The sequence below is a fragment of the Salarias fasciatus genome, chromosome 18, assembly GCF_902148845.1.
Source record: "Salarias fasciatus chromosome 18, fSalaFa1.1, whole genome shotgun sequence".
Classification (NCBI taxonomy): Eukaryota; Metazoa; Chordata; class Actinopteri; order Blenniiformes; family Blenniidae; genus Salarias; species Salarias fasciatus.
The window spans coordinates 10,929,204-10,948,342 of record NC_043762.1 but is presented as its reverse complement, the minus strand read 5'-3'; the positions used below and the strand labels follow the sequence as shown (position 1 = coordinate 10,948,342).

The 19,139-nt window shown below is 41.8% G+C and overlaps 1 protein-coding gene across 3 annotated transcripts; it reads right to left on the bottom strand.

The window, feature by feature from the left end:
- Nucleotides 1–38: 38 nt before the first annotated feature.
- On the bottom strand, nucleotides 39–17,334 carry LOC115405674 (cyclin-Y-like). Of its 3 annotated transcripts, none has more exons than XM_030115323.1 (11): nucleotides 16,888–17,334; nucleotides 6,806–6,880; nucleotides 5,598–5,615; nucleotides 5,068–5,102; nucleotides 4,403–4,497; nucleotides 4,225–4,260; nucleotides 3,645–3,702; nucleotides 2,692–2,811; nucleotides 2,310–2,476; nucleotides 2,067–2,229; nucleotides 39–1,916 (listed from the first exon to the last, which is right to left on the bottom strand). In XM_030115323.1, the coding sequence occupies exons 1-11, from the start codon at nucleotides 17,039–17,041 to the stop codon at nucleotides 1,800–1,802; spliced, it is 1,038 nt and encodes a 345-aa protein (XP_029971183.1). In that variant the 5' UTR covers nucleotides 17,042–17,334; the 3' UTR covers nucleotides 39–1,799. The 3 variants fall into 3 exon arrangements, with proteins under 3 accessions (XP_029971183.1, XP_029971184.1, XP_029971185.1); XM_030115324.1 differs by having other exon boundaries at nucleotides 2,692–2,808; XM_030115325.1 differs by lacking the exon at nucleotides 5,598–5,615.
- Between the last annotated feature and the right edge of the window lie 1,805 nt (nucleotides 17,335–19,139).

Sequence of the window (19,139 nt, the reverse complement as noted above, 5' to 3'; positions counted from 1 at the left end):
GGGCCACTAGTTGGTGCTGTTGATTGGTTTTTTTTTTGTTTAGATTAAATCACACACGTATGCATGCAGAGGACAGTATGAAATAAACGTTAACAGTGGGAGAACACAGACGTTCATGTAGACAGACGATGAAGTTGAATTGCTGTAACGGTGATTCTCAACGATGAAACTATCAAGTCTCAGGAGAACATGGACTGAGGTTCATGACACTCTGGAGGCGGCCATTGCTATTGTCCATCTATGCATGTCCAGATGAAGTATTTATTGAGGCCGGGGGCCAAGCAGCAGCGTTTCAGAAAAGTTTTTGTTTCCCCTGAAAATACAGAGATCGAGTCGGAGCGTCGTTTTCAGCGGCTCTCAGCACGGTTGTTGTGTAAACGGATCCCGGAAACGCAACCAAAGTTTCCTGTTTTCACTGGAAAACGTTGTCGTGTAAACGGGGCGGTAAAGTGTGAAAAGTTGGTGTGGAACTCTGGGGAACAAGTGGACTGTCCAACATTTTACCTATACGAGACACCAGGTTCCAGACAACAACCGAAAGGCGTTGCCTAAAGCGCTCGTTTTGTCTGGGATGGCCCAAATCGCACAGCGTATCCCCAACTTTAGTCAAAGAATGTAAGAAGGGTATAAAAGTCTTGTGTTTTGTTATCTGTGGGATTGATTCCAGCCCCCCCTGCAGCCATAAAACAGCTATAAAAATGCATGTTTTAGTGAAAAGTTAAATTCCATTAAACTGCACATACACGTGGATGAGCGGCGTCACATTTCCAATACATGTCAACAGAGATGTGCTTCAATCTACAATAAAGTTTTAAGAAAAAAAAAAACAAACTCATTTATAAAAGTTATGTTAAGTAAACACTTGACATAGTCAAGCTGATTAATACTAAAGTGATTAATACATTTTATCTTGTACAGCCGGGGTGCCGAACTCCTTTTAGTTCATCTCCACTGAGACAAATTTCAACAATTCAGATTATTTTCATCAGTTTTAGTCCTAACAATACAATTAAACTTTAAAACCGTTCACTTTTAATGAAGTTTCTTCATGACATTGCTAAAACGTAGGCCATGTAATAATGTACAGCGTACACTCGGTGCAAATCCTTGTTGTCAAATTAAAAAAAAGAACAGCTATTTTTACTCAAAAATCACAGCTCATTTTTCCACTTCACAAGCGGATTCATGGCCAGATCCATTGTTTTAGCACCCCAGCTGTACACTTTAGGGAATAAACATGTTTTGATTGTACATGTTGAAAATCACAACATCATAGAATCATTTATTTCTCTCATGTGAGTCTAATTGTCATATTTTTAATATCATCTGGTGCTTTTTCCATCAGTGGCGTTTGTCACTTCCAAGCGAATGTTTCAGTCCTCACGTTAAACGAGGAGCATCACAGTAAATGAACAAACCTGAGCATTAAGAGGTACGCTAGAGATCCTGTAAACCTTGGAGATTCCCAAAGAAGAAAAACTTGCTAACACTTTTTAATCGTCTAAATTCTACCGAAGGAAATAAATATTCAGTGGAAAGTCCAGTGCTACGCGACGAGCCGTGGTCACAACGAAAGAGACAGAACATCCAGGAAGTGTTTCCTCTCGTGTGATGCTGAGGCACTGCGAAGGCATCAAGTTGAGACCAATCCGGAGATTATGTTCTCGTTGCAGTTTATCCAGTCTGAAGGTTCATGTGCTCCATCATCTGTGCTGATTTCCTCCCAGACTCAGCACGTCTTGGTCCTGTCCCGTCCCCGTCCTCATCCCCGCCCCCGGGTCGCCCCACGAGGCCCGTGGTTAGGAGAGAATCGCAGGAACCCACCGGATCCCGCACAGATTGTCCGTGCTGGCTGAACGCTTCCTTGCGGCTTTCCGCACGTCTTTGTACTTGTCGTCACATAACCTGGAAATAGCCTGTAGAGAGAATGTAAAGCTTTTATAAGCCAAACGAATACAAGAAATAGATCATCTACATTTAATAAATCAGGCATTACCAAAAGACACCAATGATCAAGTGTTGCGGTGATTTTCAATAATAAATCAAAAACAGTTTTTTGACTTCACCTCTAGTTTCTGGGCCTTGTCCCGGCTGAGCGGCTCCAGGGGGAAGCTGAGGTTATTGGACTCTGAGAGCGATCGCAGGTCAAAGTAATACTTGGCGTAGACGCTCGACGGCACGTTGATGTTGAATTGTAGCAGCTCCAGAAACTGCCGCTCCAACTCGTTCCTGTAAACAAGACATTTGTATAATTTTCGCATCGACAGGTTGTCTTAAAACCATAAGAGTGCCGGGGGCCTCCGACTCACATGTCCTCCACGGTGATGTCTTTGAGAATCTGGCAGTAGTCGACGTTCCAGACCGCCTGGTCGTCCCAGACCTTGGAGGCCAGCAGAATCGCTCCCAGAACGATTCTCTTCCAGTTCCCCGGACAGATGTCAATCTCTGCATACGTCAAGAGCCTCTCCAGGTAAACCTGTGATAGAGATAGAGAGAGAGGACATCGTCACACAAGACAGCAGCTTCATATGAAAGACAAAAATCTCAGTAGGAACAATACAATTATTCCTTTTTCTAATATAACACAACATCATCAGCATAGAGAGGAACATGGGCTTATTTGATGTTGCACGCTTTCTCCACATGGTGACGTAGAAAAGTCATTTTCGATCGGAGGTTAAAAAGTCTCACCAGCGTGACGATGGCACACTCGGACGTGAGCTGCGCAGCACTGAACAAAGTCCTGACAAAACGGTAGATCTGCTTCTGTTCCGGTTCATGCTGGTCGTAGTCCGGGGGAACCTCTGACTTCTGGACAAAAGGAGAAGAAGAAGAAGAAGAAGAAACAGGCGGATTGAGGCAGGATATAGAGGGAAAGAACATTTCAAGAGGCAGAAAGTGTGATATAAGGCGGAACTGTATTTGTGGAAGATCGATGGTCAGTGAGCACATGAAAGGCATCTCACCTGGGCATGGGTGTAAAGTTTTGGCTGCGTGTACTAAAAACAAGATCTCATTTTACGTTTATCAAGTTTCACAATGAAATTATGAATGGTTGACAAAGAAAAAAAATTTGAGCTTTTTTCCCTCTTTAGCTGTTTTTAGTAATTTTTACTTTTCGCCATTTTGATTTTTCGTTCCATCTTTTGTAGAGAATTAAGCTGTTTTAGCATTTTTTTGCAGCTTGACTCACTTAAGATGTGTTTTTGCTTTTTGAGCAATCTTTCCAAATATTAGCCACTTAAGTCATTTAAAGGTATTTTGGGTATTTCAACAATTTCTGACATTTTAACAGTTTTATTTTTAATGCTCTGAGCTAAACAAAGTATAATTTTTCATTTACGTCACCCGGTTCTTCGTGTTCCATTCAAACAAATAATGTAATTTTTCCCAGTTCATACTTGGAGGGTTTAATGAATGCTTTTTTAAAGAATCTGGTGACTTATCTGTTTTCGTCTCTTGTTCTTCTTTATTTTAGCCATTTTTTAAAATTTATTTCTTATCTTCTTGTCTTTGTTTTCTTCATTTCAACATCACACGTTTCACACATTGTTGTTAATTTTGTGTCAAAATACAGAATGAGAAACACCACATTTAATAGAAATGCAGGAATAAACCGAGAGGTGAAAACTGCTGTGACTTACTGAAAGAGGGTGAAGCTTCTCATCAAAGATGTCCAGTAACATTCCTCCATCTATGTCTCTGAAACAAAAGAATCACAAAGTATTAGATATTTACAGTATGAAATTAGCACAATTATGTCACATATGTCTAAATTCACTAATCGGATAGAGAGTTTAGAGTTATTTTTTTAACTGCACCTGTAAACCTGGTACTCCACCTCCTTCCTCTGTGGTCTGCAGCCAGATGTGGCTCTTTATCTCCCTCTAGTGGCTCTCTGAAGCTCTCCCAAATTATGTAGCAATAAACATTTCATCTTGCCTTTTTTAAATTTCTACATCTGACTCATTTTAGTACAAATAAATAAATAAATACATAAATAGATACACCTTTACTGCAGCTTAAAATTAGTAACTTTTTTCATGTGTATGTTGAAAAAACCTGCAATACTTTACCTTAAATTTTATTACATTTACTGCACTTGAATAGAATGTTGAGTAAACTGATCAACAAGAATATGAAGAAACACTTCACTTCGGACTGGAATTCACTGGTTTCAACAGAGAACACTGAGAGATGATCGGAAATAAGTGGAACCCTCACCTGTTCTTGATGTGGTAGTAAATGGCCAGAGCGACACTGGAAAAAAAGAAAAACAACGAAAACATAATGTTTATTTGGATGACAGAGAGATGCGGCGACTGTAAATACGTGTGTGTGTGTGTGTGTGTGTGTGTGTGTTTGTGTGTGTGTGTGTGTATGTGTGTGTGTCTTTTGTCACCATTTGATGGTGTATTTGAGGTTGGGCTGGCTGACGGTGTTGTCATCTAGGAAGATGGTGGAGCAGGAGCTGTACTTCCGCCTGGACGCCCCATGCTGCGCGCACACACACACACACACACACACACACACACACACACACACACACACACACACACACACACACACACACACACAAAGAGTGAGTGTTATTAGAGTGTACATGTGTTGGTCTGACCCACATAAAGCATCCCAGGGTGGAGGGGTGATGATGGGAATCAGCAGCCAAACATTCTTCAATATTCAGTAAATTAATAGTAATATTATGAACGGACTGTGTAATTAATTCTTCATCAAGGATTGTGACCGTATTTGACATTGTGCACATTTCTTCATGTTTCTAAACTGATGACAGCCTTGGTTAATTGGACAGTTTTTAACATTCCTCATCATGATATGTGATAAAATTGAATAAAATCTTTAAATATTTCAATATTTCAAAGTCAGCGTTGAACACCCTGATAGAAAATGTTGAAAAGCATTACACTGACTGAAAATCACTTCACCCCAAACGCCTTGATATAGTATTTCAATGACTTTGATTATGAATCACATTAAAGAGTTATTCAATTACAGGGAAAGAAACCTGGTGTTAAATTTACAGGAAAAAAAAAATAAGTGACTCACATTGTTGATGAAGAGGCTCTTTCGTTTCTCACGCACTGGAAAGTTAAAACACAGCCTGGTTAAAGAGTGTAACTTCTACAAATCCATCAGCTACGTATTAAGTCATGAAGCATCACAAGACGACACAACACAGCGCTGAGCGAGACGAACAACCAGCCGACTGTTTCATGTGGCGAGTCAAGGCGAGCAGACAAGCGTTAGATCAGTGGTGTCAAACTGGGAATAGTCCACATGAAGCACAATGTGGTCAGAACTGAATCCAACCAGCAAAATTAGAGCAAAATTTTATATATATGTAAATAAAACTATCAACAACTGTCAATGGGTACAAAATCTTTATATATTTTCCCAAAAAGTGAACAAATCTGAAATTGCAGAGATAAATAACATTTCAGAGTCTGATTAAAAACTAATGGTGGACTTGTTTTGACACCTCTGTGTTAGATTGAGAATAAAACAGAAAAAGCTTCAGCAGGGACAAGAAAATGCGCAGTTCAGCCACTAGAGGGAGACAAAGTCGCATTACTCACCATTCCTGTAAGGCACCTCTGAAAAAAGAGCGACAGCCTCATTTCTCTCATTTTTCAACAGCAGAATTCCTCAGATGTGTCATTCCAGGTTTTACCACATCAGTGTTATATATGTACAGTCAGGAAATGATCTAGAAAGACGGACTTTTACCCTTCTTTTACTCATTTTCTTCATTTCTATGCCAAAGTTTGTGATGTTTTGATAATTTCAGCACCTTAACTGTTTAATAATTAATATTTAGGAATGCGATGAATGGACAGACTGTTCTGTTTTGGTCTTTTGCTTTAGGAAGTGCAACAGATTGAAGCTTTTTGTCTCAAAATATGAAGAAAAAAGGTAACACAATCAGTTATGTTATTTTTAAAGTGAATTCTTTGCTAATTAATCAATGTGATGTGGAGAAATGATTGCATTATATTTGGCAAAGCTCCATTACAGATTTTTCAACCTATGAATTGTGAAAAAAAGTGTAATTTTTACATGGTAAAACACATGCAAAGTCACAACATGCAGCATCCTAGAAAAGATTGAGTAAATTTCGTCACACAGCCAGGATGTGAAGAGATTTTGCAGCAATTTCTCATGGAATTTTGTAGTAAATCACTCAATGTTAATGTCAAGTCAGTGAAAAATGACTTCAACCGTAAAATCAAAGCAAATGGCAGCTTTAAAGCCACAGATTGTTTGCATGGATGTGCTTATTTTCAACAAATACTGTAACTGGAATCCAAAAAACATGATGTTTGCAACGTCATTTGATTCCACAGAAGCCAAATCATCAATCCACATCTTCATCATGCAGCAAACCGAGCTTTTAAAAAATGAAAAGCTGCAGAGGATTTGACCTGATTTGACGTCACAAAGGCACGTTTGTGTTTGTGTTTGTAGCTGATCTCAGGCTGGAGGGGGTTCATATCTGTGACACTATGTCCAGATCCCCCTCCCCCTCCTCCTCCCGCTCCTCCTCCTCCTCCTCCTCTTCCTCACAGGACTCATCCTGCCTCGAGGCAACAGCATGAATAAGCAGACCTCAGCTGGCTACAAGGCGCTCGGGAGATCCGGCCCCCTGCACACTCCTGATCCTGATCCTGTTTGACTTGTGGTCACATTTAGGTAAAAATATGGAATTCTGCACTGAAGCAGCAGTTTTTGGTTTGGATTTCTTATCAGCAAGACAAAAGAAAAAAGTAATTTGATTTTTACTCACCGTCATTCTGTGATTTGCTGAGGAAAATGGTGCTGGCCCGCGGGTGGTCCGACGGATTGAAGTCCATATTCAGCTCTGTTAAAGCACAGAATGAATAAATCAGTTTTTCATTCAGACGTTACGAAATATCAGGGATAGAAATAGAATCTATTTTCATTGTACAGTGGAGATGGAGCGATGCTTCTCTCACAGTGCAAATGAAGAAAAGAACCGTGCGACATGGCAATAGGTTCAGAGTTTTTTGTGATTGATGAGTTCATTATCAAGTCTTAGGAATAAATGTGGAAACTGAAAACCTCTGATGAAAAATCCACTGATGAAATTCATTCAAATACACTCGAATAATAAATTTACTTTTGAAAAATACAACTTAAATTAATTCTGATAATGTCATAAAGCTCATCAACTCTCAAAACTGTATCAAGTTAACGTGATAGACAATGGAATTAAATTAACTGAAATTTTTGGAATGAAATAAATCATATAGCTATAATCTACCTTCACAAAATACCCATTAAAGAGATTAGAATTCTGTGTTCATCACTAAAATGTAACATGATTATATGGTCAACTGACATGCTGAAGTAAAATTAAATACACACTTTTAATGGCTCAAAAAATATATATCAAAAAATGAGTAAAATGTTGAACATGCTGAAATTTAATAGAAGAAAAAAGGAAAATTATATAAAGTCAGACATTAATTTACTAATTGAATTATTAATTAATTAATTAAAAACTAAATTCATGTTATTACTTTTTAAAAAACATTTTAAGAATAATGTGTGCATGATCTTTTCTTTGTTTCATGGAAAACATTAAATGACTAAACGAATGATAATTGAATGAATAAAAGCCTCCATCAGGTCTTATGCTTTTGTCCGCCTGCACTCAGACTGCATGATTCACCACTGATCCGGACTCCGTCGGGCCCGGGCGGCCGGAGGGTGTGAGCGCGTTTCTATGGCTGCATCCTGTAAAACACTGCAGCAGTGTGTTCCTGAACACACGTCCTCCCCACACATGATGAGAAACCCTCAGCTTATACAGCGCTGTCTCTGAGAAACACACGCTACCGATTATGAATACGCCGAAAGATCATATCGCAGCCTTCATATTGAGCTCCTTTCCTTCCATCAGCATTTAAAAATGCCTGGCATGCAGCCCGCTCCGCCAAATGTTCAGACTCCTACAGGATGGCAGAAAGAAATCCCAAATATTCGATTGCAGTGCAGACATTTGGGGGACGGCCGGTCTCGATCGCGGCAGCTGCAGTAAGACGAGCCGCCGAGACGGAGTTCAGGAATAATATCGATCACAACGAGCAGAAGCATCACGGAGAGGCCGTTTATGGCGGTCACTCGGTAATCCACCGCCACGGCGCCAAGTGCAAACTGGAAAGTGACTGTTTACCTGACGTCAGCATGAAACCCACAGAGGGGAGCTCTGCTAATGAAGGACCATGATCAATCACAAATGAGAAACGAGCTTATTTCAGCACTGTGACAAAGACACGCTCGCTCTCCCGCCCAGCAGTTCCCCACTGGCGTGTCAAATACTCGATGCATGTGACGAGCTGGAGCCAGTCACACACAGCAAACTCAGCTTTTCCCAGTTGTCTGAGAAGCAACTCAGCTTTGAAGATGAATGGATGAAAGGGAAGGCCCGCAAAGGCCTGTGGATCATTCACAACATTCCGCTTGAATCCGTCAGTCGCGAGTCAAACGAATACACTGTCGAAATGGTTTCTAATTGTGAAAACATATTTTACAAATACATGTTTTCATCACGCCACATGCGCTTTAAAGCATTTTGGATTAAGTCGAGCACTTTTGAGAGGATCCCAAGTGGAATTCGCAGCACGGCAGCTGGTGTCAAGTGCTGTTACGCGATATTCGCCCCCACATGGAAGGTTTAGCGAAGACTTCTGCACGCTGAAACAGGAGCGGCTCAGCCGAGCGATCAGCTGGCAGGCCTGCCTCTCTGGCCTGCTGCTCCTTCATAATGAATTAACAACAGACGCACCCTGATGCCATTACCGCCTTTCCAACCATTATCTTTTATGTTCATCGTGTTGAACTTGTCACTGTATTCATTATATTAGAATCAAATCATCAGTTAATGATTTCTGATCCTTCTCAGTTCCTCACTAACCAATTTTAAACATTGGTTGTAAACACAGTATCTGCAGCTAAACACCACAAACTGAGAACATTTCAGATTTTTCTTCTGCCAGGAGTAAACATCTAGAATATATAGTGTTGAAATGCATTTATTTTTATTTCAATAGTTTAAATGTAATCACTGAAATAGTTAAAAATAGACTCTTTAGGGCCAGATGTGGCCCTATTGTGGATTATTCTATGTAAATCATTTCTAAAAATGGATGAATTGTTATGGATTTGATGGGAGAGGATTTCATTTCATCCACAATTGGTTGCAGTTTAAGACATGAAATACATTTTTCTCTTTTGCGTAAGTTATGTTTCCCTACAGGAAGTGTTCAGTCACTATTTGGCCCCCAGAGGATTTTTGTTTCTCCCACAATGATCAAAGTTTCCCACACCTGATCGACAGTTATGAACCAGATCCCGTTGTTATTGCTGGAGTCTGTTTGAACATTCGCTCCCATGGAGTGAGCGAACATGCTCACTGTTCAGTCATGCGTGTTAATGTTTGGAAGTTTTCATTCAAGAGAGGCGAGTTAGTTGTAAATGATCAGCAGCAGTGCAGACGAAGCACCTTCCAAATCTGATGGACCGGCAGACTCTCAACTTCAGATCCATCTTCATTATGACGCCGCATGTCAAATAGCAAGAGGACGTTATTCTAACCCCCTTATACTGTTTCAACACACACACACACACACACACACAGAGCCCCACATTCCTGGGATGGAGAGAGAGAGTTCCCTGGGAAAGCACTGATAATACAGTATAAGCTTACACACACACACACACACACACCCACACACACACACACGCACACACACACTCAGTCCGGGCCTATAAAGTCCAGTCTGCCTGAAGCACTGCTAGCATCAACACTCCTCGTGGTTGAATGAAACTCCAAGTTTAAGTGGATTAAAATGTCCGTTTGGAATCCAGACGTTTAAATGATCACAGAACTTTACTCAAAGGTGCTTTAAAAATTCCTCGGATGTCCGAATGCTGCTTGCTGTTTGTGAGTGAAGCACAACCGTCGAACACATCAAATTCATGAAGGAAATTTGAGGATCCACAGGATCAGAGACGCATCGGCAGCCTGGAATACATTTAACTCGATGTCGCTGCTCCTTAAGCGGGTCATGAGAAACGCAAACGTCCAGATTATAGAGCATTTTCCTCCCTCGACCTGAATCAACCTGGGTGAACCAGCTGACCCACATGTGTCACAACACCAGAACGTCACAGCTGGATGAGCAGCGAGTCGTCTGCAAACACATGATGGAAACATAGATCTGCTGCAAACGGCGTGAATCCAGAACATCGTCAGATCAGACAAGAACACCTCAGATACAAGAATATTTACAACGTTTGTCCATGCAACTCTGAAAGAATCCAAATCCTGCTGCTTCATGCCGCTTACACGAAAGATACTAGAAACCAGGGGTGTCAAACGTACGGTCCTGGGGCCAAAAGTGGCCTGAGAGCGGGTCAAATGCGGCCCTTCATAGTGTAAAAATGACAGTCCTATTGGAAACGTTTCAATAAAAGTAACTTTTAATTGCAGTTTTTTATTCAGACACAGAACAATACTGGCAAACCCATGATGCAACAGTAAAAACTAGCAATCATACTGCTAGCAAAGTAGCATTAGCATCTAAGCTGAAGTGTGACCATTAATGTGTTAAAAGTGTATTGTTTTATGTGTGTCTGATTTCATTCCAAAAACAAACAGCAGCGCCCACTAGTGGCCCTACAGGAAACCTACACAGCTCTAAGCTTTTGCGACATTTCGTGGAAAACGATGTCGTTTTCATAGCGTTGCCGTGTAAACGCAAAATGGTTTCACTTCGTGTAAACGGGGCCTTGGAAACAATGATCTTTTTTCAAGACTAGTCTGGTTAGAAACACAGTCACAGAGGAGTTAATATGTTTCAGCTAATTTTAGCACGAAAAAAAAAAAAGAAAAACATGTTGCAATTTTCAAAACAGCAAAACTTTAAGAAAATAATTTGCCTCAAAGCATGATTTTTTTTTTAAACAATTTAGCAGCAAAAATGCATCTTTAATTTTTTTCACATTACAGTCAGAATATCAGAGCAGAGATGTTTTAAATAGTAATTTGCTTTTGGTCCACTGAAATCCTGAAAAAAGGCCGAACCGTCTCTGTTCAGAGGATAATATGTTGCAGTTTCACTGGTCTGGCCTCCTTGAGCTTCGTTTGTGCCGTATGTGAGCGAACCAGTTTGAACTGTGAGCTCTGAACCGCTGGCCATTCACCCCACGTTTGACCCCGGCTGGAAACCGTCGCTCTGACTTCATTTGGTCACCAGGACGGACGGTTTCCCTCGGAACATCCAGCCCCCGTTCATCAGAACCAGACTCGTCTTTTCAGTGTTTTTCCGCCTCCGCGGCTCAAAGCGCGACACGCCTGTCTGAAGTGATAATGAGCCAGATGAGGCTGGCGTGTTCTCCGGGTAAATTACTCTCTCATTGCTAGTCAATAAATCAAAGAAGGGACGCTCACCGGTGAACAGACCCTGAGTGGGATAATTTACCTCGGGCAGAAGGAGGCGGGAGAACACGAGTCTCCAGTTTGTGGTTCCTGGTAATCAACTTCTTTGTTTTCGTGCAATATTTTTGCATATTTTAGCCTTGAGCTCATCTCGTCTTCAGTCCCTGCTGCTGCTGCTGATGGTACAATACTAACAAGATTGAGTTGTCTTTCCTTTTTTCACACAAGTGAATATCATTTAATAATATAAGTGTATTTACTGGATAGAATTACAACAAAATGCTCTTAAAAGTACTTTTTTTCTCCCAGAAATGCTTCATTCTGCATTTTACACATAAATCCTCTGTATTTCTTAGGTCACTGGTGCTGCACTCGTGTCTCATTCAGTGCAAAAACTGTTTATTTTCTTCCTGCTTCGAGCATGTCTGATTTTTTAACAGTAAACATAGAGGATGACTGTCAGAGTGACACAGACACTGAATGTTCTCAGCCTGTCAGTATGAAGCACCAACATGAACAGACGCCCTGTTTTCTGTCAGTCTGGTTGATGTTAAGCTTCAAGCTGCATGTTATGAGACATGCAATAATGTTGCATTTTGTGATTTATGGAAATACAAACACTTACGCAGCTGATGTTAATGTCTTCGTGCATTGAGATTTGCTATTCCAAATATTCTTTCTGGGTTGTTTGAATCCATATAAAATCATTTGCAGAGCTTAAAAAACATCTTGATAACAAAACATTGTGACATATTGTGCAGCCTTCGTTGACATTCCACGCTGTTCTCATTTCATGTTGTCCTTCGCCTGCTCATGATCAGCCCTGCATGTTTCCTTCAACCGTCTCCCACCAGACCAACGCGTCTCCTCTCTGCGTTCCATTGAAGTCTCCAACTGACCTGACCCTCCATGCATCCTGGGAGCTCAGGGGTCGCTTCCATCCATATCTTTCTTCAGCATGTTCCACGTATGTTGGTTTGGATGACCTTGAGATCAGTTCCCACAAGACCGGTTTGCCAGCAGGAAGCTCATGACGTCTGCGTCAAACACCAGCCAGCCTGACTATTTTCACTCACTGGATTGAAAACCTAAAGATACACTCCATTAATTCATGTCAATGCTATGAGGATCCAGATTTTGATTCTTGCCAAATTCTTCAATCCTCAGGGGAAAAAAAAGTTGCAAATCGGCTGCAAATTCATATTTTTTAAAGCAACAATCACTTAAACTGTGTGTGGAAGCCAGAATTTAAAAAAACACAAAAAAAAGCTAATGCTCAGGAAGAACATGAAAACTTCACACAAAAAGGCCCACAATGCAAACAGTACTACAATCAATGAGATGCATCCACACACACAAGTTAAGAGATAAAATGTGAACTGCGCGACCCGACTGACCTCCGCTCTGCACCAACAGAGAAGCCACTAAATATGAGCGGATCAGCTGATGGGTGATGCCTCGCAGACACAACACTTACTGAAGTGAGAAACACAGGAGGCTTTGTGAAGGAAAAGCTCATCATATGACGGCTTTGTCTCCGCGTCCTCGCAGCTTTCGGGGCGCGTGCACGTCGCTCCACACGCAGAACGAAGGGCGACATGATATCTACTGTTTCCACAAACTTGAACCTTCGCCTTGTGAAAGGACAACTGAGATTTCGCTTCAACACTTATCTATTAACACGTTGCATCGGTGTGTGTGTGTGTGTGTGTGTGTGTGTGTGTGTGTGTGTGTGGACTGGGTATTTCATAAAATATTTAACTGGAGAGCTTCCGAGGAAAAATGCTTAACTCTGTAGGTTCTTCAACTCAACTCAACTCTCAGCGGCTCCAAACGAAAAAAATATGCAGTCCTGAATTAAACATGAGAAACTCTGAAAACTGCAAGATTTTTCCCCAAACTAAGCTTTTTTTTTTTTGGGAAAACTTATCCTGCAGTTTAAGTGTGGATCGGATTCCTGAGGTCACTGAGAGGATATTAGAGGAGGGAAGTTTGGCATGAGGACACTTTAGGAAACAAATCTCCCCCAAAAAAAGGCATTACAGAGCCCAGTGGAAGAGTGTGAGAATGTAGACGCTGTCTAAAGTTCTATAAGATTCAACTAATCAGTTATATTTAATTCAAGACTTTTATGGACCGCATGGACACTTTTTGTTATCCATCTACTTTCTACAACTGAAGTTTCTAACTAGGATCGTGGAGTCAGGTTGAGAGAAACTCACATTCACACAAATTCAGATTTCAAACGAGCTTCACGGGTTTGTTTGAATTGAACGAGTGAAGAAAAACTCACTCATGCAGACAGTTGGGAAAGTAATATCTTACTGGCAAGTGAGATATTTCAGTCAATGGTTGCACAGCAGTGAAATATTTTACTTTCTCAACACTGCATGTTGGGAAAAACATGCACATTCCACGAAGAAAAACCTGGAATGCTTTCTACGTCGTTTTCTGATGTTTCCGTGTAAACTGGCATCGTTTTTGAAATGGCTATTTAAACTCTAATTAAACCCATAATAGTGCTTTGGCTGCTGGATGCCCTTCACGCTACATTCGTATTTTCTTTCAAATTCTCCAAATGATTTAAATCCACGGACTTATTCATTGGAAGCTGTATTGTTATTGGGACATGTGCTCATTGTTCTGGTGCTGAAACGGACTGAAAGCAGCGGACCAATGCAGGGATGCATTCGAGATCCTAATGGGCTCAAAATCTAATTCCACTTTATCACAGTGCACTCCAGCTGAAGTGGCACCAACTTTTAGGTTTTTAAAAGCTGGCTGATTCAATAAAACACAGGCGTGGCGTCTTGAACGTGGCGTGTCGCGCTCCCAAATCGAGGCGTTAATTCTTGGCGATCAGCCGTCCCTGAAGGCCTCGTCTATCTGCTCCGACAGCTGCCTCTCCGAGGAGGGGGTGGGGCTTTTTCTTTTCTGATATTTCAGATTGTAATTAAGCCCACTAATCTCCATCATACTGTCTGTGAATTCACGCATTAGGCACGCTCCGGTTTCAGTCAGCGCCGCCGCTCAGTGCGAGTCGTCTCTATCCCCGTCGAAGAAGAGTCGCTTCGACCTCCCTCGAGTCGCTTCTTCAACTCTGATCGATACGGAGCAGAACTCCCAGCCAGAGCAGTGTGTTTCAGAGGACCGGCAGGACGCCTTGTGAAGAAACTATAGACGTGATGAACAGCATGATCAACATCCTGTCATGATCAACATGACAGGAGTTTTATGTTCCTGATGGCATAACGACACATTACAACACTGTACAATGTGATCAATCCTAGACCGTATACGGCATGAGAGCTACAAGATACCGTGATTCAGAATAAAACCACGCAATATGATCTGACGTGATGCATCATGATGCTAGATGGCACAATAAGTAGATCAAGTAGATTGTTCTGATGCAACAAAACTGTTAAAATCAATTAAAATATCCCCAATTTACTCCCAAACAACAGTTCCCAGCTATAAAAAAAGAACATTTTCACAGCACTTTCTGTGATCGTGTCATAATGGAAGTTAGTGTACATTCTGAAGTGCCAAATACATATTTAAGTAGCAAAATATGTGAGCGATTATGTAAAATAGGTTTGAAATTGATCTGGACAGTGAGAGTCTGCCTGTTTCCTCATGAAGCGGGCGTCTTGTGCAAGTCTCGAAGGGGAAAAAAAAAAAAAAAAACATTAATATGAAACGAATGGCTGCTGGCGGAGCATAAGCAATCCATTTAGGAGACACTTTCTAGTGTGAATGGGTCAATTGTGATGCATATCAGCATGTGTCAGTGGCGGTGCTGATGGTGGTGAGTGTGTGTGTGTGTGTGTGAGGGGTGAGCTGTATCCCATAGCTGCACTTTCCTTTCACGCACAGACCAAAAACAAAGGCCAGCACAAAGGAGTCTGCCCCGGTGAGCAGGACGCGGTCTCCCTCCACGAGGGCCAGAGCGCACATGCACGTGCTCCGGTCGACATATCTCTGCTCTCTAGTTCAATAAGACCGAGACGCGAGGAGTGTGAGCAGAGCTCTGCTCTTCTCTGTGACGTGGGAACGACGCAGATCAGGGGAGGTCAACAGTTCAAATAGCAGATTTCACACGGAGGCAGTGTTTTAATCTATTGATCACTCCATCAAAAGGCACTTTGGAATTATTGGACGAAGTATACCTGAGATTTATGCAGTTCTATAATACGCTTTAGTGAAAAACTGCAAGTGCTACTTTGAATTTCAGCGCCTCCACACAACAATGCTGATGGAGCACATCTGGAAACCAAAAATCACAGTTTTTCCAATTTAGCTTTGAAAAAAAACCCTAAAAATTGAATATAATCACACAATAGTTTTGCCAAAGTTACTGAGAACTGAGGCTCCATTTACATGACAACCTTTTCAAGTTAAAGCATAAAACTTTCGCTGCATTTTAAGCATCGGAAGCCACTGAAAATATACTTTTTGGATTTTATTAATGGCTAACTAGCGGCCTGGTTGGCTACTGCTACAATGCTTTCAGCATTTTCAGCACTTTGCTGGGTAAAATGATGTTAATGGAAAACTTTTCTTACTTTAAACGTCATGTAAACGGGACCTGGATGTGTGACTGCGTGGAAGTGAACAGCGCCAGCTTGATTTGTTTTGCTTCCATATTGAAAATGAGTAAAACTGAGTAAAACTCTTATAAACACTTGTGCTCATAAGTCATGATGAGAAGCAAACAGCAGGGGTGTCATGGTTTGAAATACTTCAATTTGATCTTTTTGATGGAAATGCGCTGAAACTTTAGGCCTTTTTCACTTTATTAGCCTGTAGTTACTCTTCATTCATCCATCCAGACCAGATGTGTCAAAGATAAGGTCTGTGGGCCAAAGCAGACCAGTCAAATACCACCAAGCAAATAGTGAACATTTCAAAGCAAACTTTGATTTTTCAACATATTTTCCAAGAGTAGGACACAAAACAACACAGAGACCCAAAGCCATGTTGAGTTTGTAAAGACAAAAAACATCATTTAACAACTATTTGAGAAGTTTCCTTGGACATTTTGTTGTATTTTGCCCTGAGATTGTAGTAATTTGTTAGGTTTGATGAAAATATAGACATTTCCATCATGTAAAGACAAACTTAAAGGTTATTATTAAGGCATTACTTTACTCACTCCAGATGAAATTGAGCTGAATGAGCCTCCTGATGTGTTTGACACCCCTGTTATAGACCTTAAACTGCATTCTTGTGATATTTTCTCGGAATTAACCTTCAAGCATTTTGTATAATCCTTCATAAAGTTGAGAATTTTAATCTGTCAAAGTGAGATCAGTGCAGTTTCCTGTTGTATTTCCATTCTTGTGCCAACTGATGTCTAACTTTCGGGGGTCACCCCGTGTTTGACTGAATTTGTTTACCGTCGACGTTTTCCCGGTCGCTGATGTGCTGGAGGTTGCATCCCGTCTCCTCCCTGCTCAGATCCGACTCCTGCTGGTACGACTCCAGCCTGGAGTGCGCATTTCTGCGCAGCTTGGGGCTCGCGGAGACGCAGCAAGAGGTCGTGCTCCCCATCTTTCCCCCCTTTCCCGACCCCTCAGGGCAGATCGGGGGAGCGAGGTCGTTTTTTTCTTTTTCTTTTTTTTTTTGTTATTCTGGAGCCCGAATCGAGCAGCGATCAGAGCGCGTCCGGAGCATCCGCCGCCGCAGCGTCCATAGATCCCGGGAGCAGCGCGTCGGTGGGCGGCCGGGAAGCCGCCACAGAGGCCGGGGTGGGGGGGATGGAGGTGTCACTTCCAGGACGAGCGGCCGATCCGTGCGACGGGCTGTTCCGACACCGCCGCGCCGGACATGGTGGAGGGAGGAGGACGCGTTAAAATGGAAATAATGAAGGAAAAAAAAAAAAGGAGGGGAGGCGGGAGCGCGCTGCGCGCTGCGCGTCGGGCGAGCGGAGCTGTCAGCGGAGCAGAGGAGCCCGACAGGGAGGGCTGCAGATCCGCAAAAAAAAAAAAAAAAGGTTCCGGTTCAAGGGGGTGGTTACAACTGAGAGAGCACGGCGTGTGACAGGCACCGTCCAATCAGCACAACAAGGCTTTTCCTCAATGTGAACTGAATTCAATGTGCCGTGATCAACTGCTGAGAGGATGAAACGAAACGCATAAACATCCAGGAAGGTTTGGTTCAGAAAGTATTCATCCTATTTCAAAAATGCTTTCAATCACTCCTTTATAACATGATTCAATGATATATGGCTAAAAAAAAATCTATTCGCGTATAAGCATATCTTTTAAATGGCAGAAATTTTAAGGGAAATGCTTGAATTTTTCTGTCAAAACATGAAATTCAATGATAAGAAATGTAGCTTCTCAAAATGTGAAAATGTTTCATACTGTGAAGTTGATCATCCATACATCCATCTGTCTTCATTCACCTGGACAGGCCACCGGTCCATCACAGAGCAAACAGAGACTCACAACCTCACACACTTATCAAAGTGAACTGGGTCACCAGTTGACCTCACGTGCATGTTTTTGAAATGTGGGAAGAAACTGGGGCGCCTGGAGGAATCGCACGCGCACACAGCGAGAACATGCAGAATCCACACAGAAAGGCCACAACCGGTATTTCAACCTTCGACCTTCTCATTGTGAGGCGAGAGCCCTAACCGAATGTAATAATCATGAAATACTACTCATTAATGTATTAACTCATACAAGATTTTGCAGCATGATCAAGACAAAGAATTCAAAGGTACAGATCAGAACTGGATGAAAGCAGGTTGAAGTCATTCAGAGGGTCAGCTGAGAGACAAGGCACTTTATAAAAACTCATTCAGACATGTTTCATGTGAAAAAGAAGATCATCAGGACTCATCATTGCTCCAGTCGTGCATGGGGATGCTGGCACGATTCCCTTTCTGACACCAAAGAGCTCAACTGAGGAAAACAAACAGAAGACACCAAAAGAGTGCAACACATCAGGGAGAAATCCTCCATCATCAATTTACAGGACAAGGTTCACATGAGGGTCAGTAAACGTCTCAGATCAAGGGTCTGCAAGGTTTGATCATCTTGACTGTGACAGTGCCATAAATACAAGGAACCTGCTGACCCCTGTCCCAGATGTGGTTTCAGGTGTAGCTGTCTAAACAAAAAGTGCAGATCTGTCACTATTGAAGGTCATGTTGAAGATGCCGGTGTTCCAGGACATCAACATGTCAAGTGTTTTCAGTATGTTACGTCTCAAGTGTCAAAGGGAGCAGGAGACGCAGTGATCTGAACAAACATTCGAAAACCATCAGTGTTTATAGTTATCACGGCCCATCGTCAATGAAATGAGCATCGTCCTTTCAAGCACAAGGCTTCAGGATTTGTGAGCTGATGGTTTCTGCCATTGTTGACCAACTATGCACAAACTGACTTTTCAAATCACATACGATGCATCAAACATCTGAACAAGGAATTACCTCAGACTTGACAAGCTTCATCCAACTTCTTTAAATTCTACATTTTATGGAGCCAAAATAAAAACTTGTAACAACTGATTGCATGATGAGGAAACCTTTTGCATTTGAATCTGTACTGTTCAGACATTTGCTGACTCTGTCCTCTGGGGCAGTGGTTTCCTAAAGGTTAAGCAAGACCCCTGACCCCCGGGTGCTGCACCATGACTG